General features: G+C 53.0%; 1 protein-coding gene across 1 annotated transcript; it reads right to left on the bottom strand.

Annotated features, from left to right (window-relative positions):
- Window positions 1-1,038: 1,038 nt before the first annotated feature.
- Window positions 1,039-8,231, bottom strand: SAXO4 (stabilizer of axonemal microtubules 4; the record flags this gene model as incomplete). Its single annotated transcript, XM_080911762.1, has 12 exons — window positions 1,039-1,108; window positions 1,473-1,637; window positions 3,396-3,490; window positions 3,571-3,684; window positions 3,896-3,982; window positions 4,086-4,145; window positions 4,552-4,664; window positions 4,988-5,051; window positions 5,562-5,690; window positions 7,204-7,357; window positions 7,625-7,742; window positions 8,123-8,231. 12 exons carry the CDS (start codon window positions 8,229-8,231, stop codon window positions 1,039-1,041), a joined length of 1,278 nt encoding a protein of 425 aa, XP_080767888.1.
- Between the last annotated feature and the right edge of the window lie 527 nt (window positions 8,232-8,758).

The raw sequence follows: 8,758 nt of genomic DNA, 5'->3' as shown, positions 1-8,758 counted from the left end.
CCTGGGCCCAAACAAAGTCTCATTATAACTTCACTACCAGGCTGAAATTGTAGGAGACATCCCCAAGTTCAGGACTGCCATCTGGATGCCCTCCAGGACCCCTAGCAACTCACATGCTTCTTAAGGATCTAGGGCCCTGAGGTATAAGGTAAGGGGTTGTTGCTTACAGAGCCATATATACCAAACACCGGCTGAGTGACAGCAGGTGCTGAGAGCCAGGCTAGATTTTGCCTTACAGAGGAGAAGCAGCAGTGCCCAGCTGCCCCATCTTCCTACACGTTTGCTCACTGGGCGCTATGCTTGGTGGGGCATCCCTCTAGCAGACAACTCGTTCTCATTCTCACAAAAGATGCCTTCCTGTGGTTGGTTGGCCAGAGGGGAACCCAGCCTTGCTTTCAGCCCTCTACCCTGTGCTGGTGCCTAGATGCCCATCTATCACGACCCCATCCCCATCACCCTGGCATTTTCCTGACCTATCCCTATAGACCTCTCTCTTTTGAGTCTATCAGTGGGACCCAAAAGTCCTGCTTTAATCCATGTTCCCATTTGTATCAAAACTCCACCCTGACCTGACTAATCACTATCTCAGACAGCACAAGCTGAGGGGCATATCTCAACAGGGCAGAAAACTGAGTGATGCCCCTTGTTGGCTGAGTTGCTGTGACTCAGATGCTCTGAGTCCCCTGACTCTAAATCTGGCCCTGAGTCCTCTACCCAGATGCACTCTAGTCCAACCCTTCCCATAGCACCACCCTGCCCAGCAGTGACTGAATACCATGCTGGTTCAGTGTTCTTTATTTCCTTAGTAAAGTAACAGAGGGAATCTCGGGGAGCATAGGAGGAGCTTGTCCCATCATGGCAAACCTAAGAAAGGATGAAGATCAGGTCTGAGGGAGAACTCTGAGGGTGGTGGTGGCTATAAACACTCTTCAACAGAAACAAAAGGCCTCCTGACTCCCATCCCTCAAGCTGTACTTAACCTGGGGCTTGGGGAGGGAATGGGTGTAGAAGGACATCCTGGCCTCTTACCCCTGAGACTCAGCTGGAAGCTGTGTAGCGGTTGCTATGAGGCACGTCTCGATAGAAGGGGTCAACCGAAGTCAAGGTTCTGCAGGAAAAAAGGGAGCTGATAGAAGGAAGGATGACCAGGTCTGGGCTTCTCTCCTCTACCTCCCACCCCCAGATCCCAAGAGCTAGCCAGGCCCAAAGGACAGCCAAGCCACAGACATTCTCTGTCTGCTCACTGGAGCCTTCACTACTCAAGTGGAAGCTTTGAAGAACTGAGCAGGAATCACAGGAGGGATGGGCCCCACAGTTCATCTACCTTCAAATCCATTCCCCACAGCCTCTGTCACCATAGTGGAGTTAAGACATGCAGTGGAAGGGTAGGGCTGAGGGGATGAATCTGGACACGTAGGAGAGCTGCAGAGTGAGGGAGGGGTAGCAGGGGCACAGTTGAGGGGGCATGCTACCTTCCCACATGGGGGTGCAGGTGCCTCAGGGTCTCCGTGGGATTTGGGGTGGAGTCCATGTGGTTCACCTGCTCACTGAGGGCATAGGCTCCTGATTTCTGGGGCTGGATGCCACCTCGCGTCCAGCCTTCTCGATCCAGCCCCTTGGGGATATTCTCGAAGTACCTAGGATGGTGCAAGGGCTCTTAGTTACAGTTTACCTTTTTCTGAAGCTCATCCCTCCCCTCACTATCAACTATCTCTCCAGTCTCCTTGCCTCTGTCCGTGTGTCTTCTCTGCCTGTCACACCTGAGCCCTTGTCCACCTAGGACACTCACTCAGGAAGCCTGTCCCTATTCCTGGAGCCAAGTGCCTCTACTTCACTCCAAAGTTTAGAGAACGGTGTGGAGAGCAAAGGACAGGATCTGAGTTCCCACCTGTGGCCCTGACAGCACCCAGAAAAGAGCCCTACACCCTCAGTCTCCTCTAAGTCTCTGACTCCCTTCCTTCCACCTAAAGAACTGAGCCTTAGGCCGGATTGAGACACAAAATGAGTAAGACTGGGCCCCACCCTGGCTTATGAAGACAGAATGACAGGATACCTACAGGTCCATTCAGAAATCAGTGATTATGACCCCTGGGGGGCCTCAAAAGTGAAGCAGTCACTTAAAGAGAGACAGATTTTGTCTGCCAATACCCAGAGTGCTCTCCCATCGCCCTTGTGGAAAGAGAGCAGTCACTGTGTTCCCAAGCTAAGCCCTAAGAGTTGTGGACCAAAGCCACCAAGGCCCCCAAACCACCTCAATTGCCAGCTGGTTCTCAGCCAGACACTCTGACGTCTCAACTCCAATGCTGCCTTCTTATATCAAGTGCCCTGGTCCCAGCTCTCCGGGATCCTTCTCTCCCTCTCACCACACCCCTTACACCCCCATGTAATCACAGGGTTTGTCCACTGGGGCCTAGGTCAGTATCTGCCCTCAGTCAGGGCTCAGTGAAAAGCAGGAAGTGCCCTAGACCTGGGGTAGGAGGATGGAAGCCTGGAATACTCAGGGTAGGGGTGCTGTGCGTGTGAGGATAGATCAGAGGTGTACTGGGAGGAAACCTGGTTTTCCAGCTCTAGGATTCTGTCCTCACTTCCTGCTGGAGTGGGTTAAATCACGTGTAATCTCAGCACTTGGGAGGCAGAGACAGAAGGAGCAATTGCCACACGTTCTAGGCCAGTCTAATCTACAGAGAAAGTTCCAGGCCAGGAAGACTGTCTCAAAATAAAGAAAAAACAAAAACAAAGGCATCACACTTCCTTTCTGCTGCTCCTCTCATGCCCTTCCCACCCAGCCCTGGTTTCAGAAGCTGTCCCCATGGCTCTTGGGCTACCTCCCCCCAGAAGCCCTCCTCCAAGCCTCCTCCAGGCCTCAGACAGTGCTCCCTTCTGGCATGTGATGGGTGCAGTGCCTTAAAGACTGGTGGTTTACTTCTGCCGAGCTCCGCATTCATTTACCCTTCCCAAGCTTGCCAGCCTGGCCCTGGCATCTTGCTCTGCTTGTTGTGTGAGAGAGCTCCCCTTGAATTGCTAGAATCTGTTTCTCTGAGTAAGGAGTCCCCGTTAGACTTAATGTCACCCTGGGGACAGCTTTTTAACCAGTGACTGCCCTGGCTCTCTCACCCTCGAGCTGGGACAGATCAGAGGTGTGTGCCTTGCACTGTTGCCTAGCATTTCTTTCACAAGACAGCTGGCCTCATAACACCTCACCACCATCTGCTTTCCTTCCCTGCAACTTCCACGTGCCCCTGAAAATCCATTCTCCCATTGAAGGGGCAACCCATGATGCTCAGCTGAGGGTGAGTTTCTAGAAGAGTTCAGTGGGAGGTTTTGTATCCTTATTATGTGCTCTGATTTCAGTCAGTCAAATGGGTCTCAACTTTCATCCAGGAAGGGAGCCTCACCCTTGGTTGTAGGTGGTCAGGTACCGTTGATCTCTGTCCTGTTCATAGGAACTCCGAACATAGCTGGGGTTGTTAAGAGTGAACCCTGTGGGCTCCTGTACAAGATGAGGACAGGGGAATGGAAGGTCAGGACTCAGAGCATAGTTAGGAACTGGGATGGGTGCAGCAGCCTTACCTTGTTCCCCACAGACTCCCTGCCAAGCAGGGCAACATTTGTCTGTTGCATCCGCTGGGGAGGCTGGTAGGACCTGTGGCTCATGCTGGCCGGCTGCGGGCCTGGAGTAGGCATCTGTAACAAGACACACGTCAAGAGGCTGCGAGGCTTCCTGAGGTTGTATGGTGGAGAAGGGACAGACGGAGGTCCTCCCACCCCCTGCCAAAGTATCCCAGACTTCAAAGCACAGGCTCCATCCCAGCTCCAAGCTTTATGCTCCATTTGCAACACCCTTTATCTATCTCTGCCTCTTCCCATTCTTCCCTACTGGGCCCCTGTCACTTACTCTGGGGTTCAAGGCCCTTTCATTCACTCGGCTGTATCCAGTGTCCCGATCAGAGCCTCTGGCCAGCACAGGGAGGAACTCACTTCCCTGGAGGGAGCAAAGAAGTTGTGGGTACCACTCCTTCACAATTCCAAGCCATATACAAATGTCCCCATAGGTGGCCCTGGCCCCCTAGCAGCACAGAGCTTACCTGAGGGTGAGTTATAGGGACGTAGTCTGACTTGGTGATACTCCGTCCTGGATGGAGGGCCTCGGGAAGGGTGCAGAGTAGAAAATCAGCGTAGTCTCCCTTGCCCTCAGTGGCTCCCACACCCTATTTCAGCCTTCAATGTGTCAAGCATGCAGAATGGTTCTGTACAGATGTGACTGGGGCAACTAAGGAGTAGGTAGAATTTGGGTGGAATGACCAACCCTTGGTCCAGATGGGAGCCAAGAAGGAAGGTTCCCATGTGAGCTTTGAGCATCCTTGGCCTTGCCCTTCGCCTACCTGGACCTCAGTACTGTCATCTATAGAGTGGGACTCTTAAGCACAGCAGTGGTGTTATCTCTCTCATTCCATACTTGACTAGAAGGCTTTATGTCTAAAGCTTTAAAGGTAACTACAGACACGCACCCCTCAGTCTTTAGAATTTTGATGCTCCTGAGCCCACACTTACAGGGTCCCCAGGAAACGCCTGGGAGGGCGGCTGGAAGACAATGGGATTCTTGGTCGACTCCTCCGTGAAGCCAGTCTCTTCTTTGGAACCAATTGACTTCTTAAACAAGAGATCTGCAAAAGCCACGGCTCTCTGTGCTCCATGGGGCTACTTCAGTGTCCCAGCAGGAGAGGAATGGCCTCCAGGGGCCACCCAGGAAAGCAGAAGGAAGGGTAGGGACTGACAGGCAGGAGTGGCTGTGCTCAGACCCAAGTGGCCCTGCTACAACAGCAGGACAGGGCACTGAGGTTAGCCCAGGGACACAGCTCCTCCCTCAAGCCACCCCTTTGACAACCTTCTCCTTTCTCTCCTTGGTAGCTTCTGAGAACTACACCAGCTCCAAGCCTGGAGTCTCCCCTAGGGGCTGGCGAAGGAAGGTGACGTTGGGAGGGCCTACCTGGGTGGTTTGGAGGCTCCTTGATATACTTGGAGTTGTACTCAGACGTCATGAAGCGCGGGCCCTGGAGTGTACAAGGCAGAACAAACAATAGGAAGGCAGTGGGCCGGGGCAGGCACTCTGTGAACCAGCACAGTAGCTCTTTGGATGGGCGAGCACCCAGTAGGCCTGGAAGGAGAGGACCAGCACAGCACCCCAACAGACACTGAAGATGCCCCGATGAGGCATGGCAGTACTTCAAATGCCTCCATGATAATTCTAAATAACACAGCATGCTGAGTTCCTGGAAATGACCCTGAGGAACCCAGACAGAAGTGAGGGGGTTGTGATGAAGGATAAGCTGACAGAAGAAAAAAAAACATCTGCTCGGTCATGGGACAGGGCAGGGTGTGGTGGCCACTTTGATGCAAGATTGAGAACTATCAAATTGAAAATGCCTCACTCTGCATTGTTTCAGGGCCCGAGGTCATGCGCCATAGCCCCCTGAGAGAGCAATCCCAGGCCCAACCTCTGCAGGAAGAGGAGGAGGAGGTGGATGTGCTCCCTCCTCAGCCTTAGCAGATAATCTACTCACATATCGAGAGTTCTCCCACTCCGTGGAGCCCTTGCCCTGCTGCTGGTGAATCAGGGGAACCTCCTTGGGCTCCAGTCCTGTGATCGTCTGAGGCCCGTGATCCTGGGTGTCAAAGTGGACCTTCCTGACCTGGAGGAGTGAAACACGTGATCATCCTGGCAGGTGAGAGAGCTCCAGTCACATTCCGTCCTCCACTCCTACAGAGCGCCTTCATGGCAGTCTGAGTGGCCCTATTACAGTGACATCGGTGGGGCCCCTCCTGCATCACAGCTTGCAACATCTTGACCATAGTGACCCACAGACCCTGAGAACAGTCCATGGGACTTTGGGTCCTCAGACTGCTGTAAGCACTTAAGCCCTTGCTGGGCTCCTTAACCAGAAACCCCTGCCCCAGGGACTTGAACTCATAGCTGATACTGCTTGGAACACATGTCCTTTATGTAGCTGTGGCTAGAGGGATGGCAGCCTCTTTCCACCCTCACCCAGTGTTTCCGTACTAACTTCTTTCTCGGCCTTTGGGTTTCTGCTTCATTCCTCCTTCTCCAGTGCTGTACTTCCCTCTGCTCTTACCCCTTCCAAACTTTTCAATTTTATTTTACATTCTAAAAGCTTTATGAGCCAGCCTGTGGTGGCTCACACCTTTAATCCCAGCACTTGGGAGACAGAAGCAGGCAGATCTCTGTGAGTTCGAGGCCAGCCTAGTCTGCATAGCTAGATAGCTAGTTCATGGGCAGACAGGACTACACAGAGAAACCCCGTCTCAAGAACACAGAAAGAAAGAAAAAGGACGCAAAAAAGGGAAACAAATTGTTAGTATTTTATGTGTCTGAGCGTGCATATGCCACATGGGGATGGGTGCCCACAAAGACCAATGGGGCATCAGACACCCAGGAGCTGGAGTTCCAGAAATAGAACTCGCATTGACGGGAAGGGCAGCAAACACTCCTAACCTCTGAACCATATCTCCTGCCATCATCGTGGTCCTTACTTAAATTGAGATGCAGTCTCATGTGGCCCAGGCTGGCCTTAAACTTGATGTGTAGCTAAGGATAACCTTGAACTTCCCACCTTGCTGCCTCCCTCTCCCCAGTGCTGGGGTTACAGGCATGTGTGCACCACTATGCCTGGTTCTTGAAGCACTGGGAGATGGAACCCAGAGCCTCATCAATGTTCAGCAAGCGCGTTACCTACTGAGCTACAGCCTAAGCACACTCCCTCCAAATTTAAAATGTATTCAAGGTAGACTGCTTGGATGAACGGCTACTGGTCCCCAGGACCAGGGTGGTGATTGAATGGTGGTAATGGTGATGACAAAAGCGAAGAGGCCTCAGTGACCTTGAGGCAGTGAGGGTGGTGGCAAAGGGTTTGAACATAGGACTAGGATCCTGGTATCTGTGGGGATGGAGTAGGGGTGAGGGTGGGGACAGGGCTGCAGAGAGTAACAATGGGAATATTTGGGATGATGATAGGACCACAGGGGGAGTGGCCCCTCACCCTACACTCTGGCTCTCCCATGCCACATCTCCTCAGCTCTGTGCAATGGATGGAGGTGCTAGTCCTGCTTGCTGGAAGGAACCCGCCCTACCTGGCTTCCTGCCCACATCCTGGGCTCATTCCTTTCCAGCATGGGCCCAGCACTGACCTCCTTGGAAAGTGGTCCAGAGTTGAACTTCTCTCGCCCATAGCCAGAGGTTGTCTGGTGCAGGCTCCAGGGCAGAGGTTGCTTGCCATCCGGTACTTCTAGGGGAGCGTAGCTCTGACTGGTCACAGACTTGGAAGTGTCACGGATTTGTTCCCTAAGGGGTGGGAGGAAGCAAGAGATGGGACCTTCAGGAACACGTTCTTTGTTCTGGGGTTGAGGGCTGCATTACTTATTCCCGAAGCTTTTATCTCTCCCATCCCTCTCCCAAATGTTTCAAGAGTCCTTCTTGGCCCTGCGGCCAAAACTGGGCAGCATGCCCAGAGCCATTCATGCCTTGCTTTGGAGCCTGGGGCAATGACATCTCTAATATTTACGATCCAGCGGGGCAGAGGAGGGAGGTAAGGAGTAATTGAAATTGTACCCCATGGCAGGATTGTCGAGGGTGTCCAAGTTTGGTTGGTAGGAGACCAGGGGTCGGTAGTTGGATTTGTAGCCTGTGCCTACATGGCTCCCCGTGCGGGGCTTGAACTCCTCCCGACCTGCCAAGGGGCAAGAAGGAAACAGGACCAAAGGTCATCAGAAGGGTGAGGAGTAGCTTCCCAAGCAGGGCCAGCATCCACCAGGGCGTAGGGAACACGAAGTCAGGGGAACACCTAACAACCAGGTGATGGGAGCTGTGTAGGCCTGGCTACGATGCCGGGAAACAGAGCCAGTGGCATAAGGTCACAGAAACCATGTGGCAGACACTTTGGTGACAGGACCAAGGAAGGTGGCAGCCAGACAAGGCCAGCTTGATAGTGTGAACCCTTGGGCTCATGAACTAGAACTGCTCTGTGTGGCACGTCACTCTCTGCTAGGTTTGACCCAGAGCGTGTGCCTCTCCTGGTCCCTCTTCCCACCCCTGTAGAGGAGTCCTCACCATAGGATGTGCAGTAGCTGGTAGCATAAAACTTCAGAGGGTCAGAACATCCCCCCGAACTCATCTTCACATAAGGAGAGACAACCCCAAGAGGTAGCTTTCCCATCATGATGCTGTGGGGCAGGGCCCCACGGGCCTGAGAAGAAACCCAGGAGATCCTCATGAGTCCTGATCCTCCGCGTCAGCCGCAGCAGTGACGGTCAGTCACCCCTCATAGACCCAAGTCATCCTCACAGGCCCCTGTTCCCGTTTCTGGACACTACATCCCAAGCCTAACAAAGAATCCACCTTCAACTCTCATACTAGTGTGTCTCTTACCAGCTTTCGAATGCTCCCACTTTAGAGGCAAGAAACAATGCCAAGAAATGAATTGAAGCTCTTAACAAGGGACAGAGCTGGGATTCAGATTTGGAGTATCTAACCCCTTGTCCTCTGGTCTAATCTCTTATATGTGCTTCTTAGAGAGTACATGACTAAATGACCATCTGCCTGAGATTTGTCTCCTACAAAACATGCCCCACCACCACCCCATCTCTTACTCAGTTCCTTCCCCACCCACCTCCCTCTGGTAGTTGACTGTGCTCTCCTGGGGCCCTAGACAGTAGGCCCCACCCTCACCTACCCTCTGAGGCTAGC

This window comes from Micromys minutus, assembly GCF_963924665.1.
Source record: "Micromys minutus genome assembly, chromosome: 2".
NCBI classification, from domain to species: Eukaryota; Metazoa; Chordata; class Mammalia; order Rodentia; family Muridae; genus Micromys; species Micromys minutus.
Note: the sequence above shows the minus strand (reverse complement) of the source record. Positions and strands in the feature narration are given on the sequence as shown.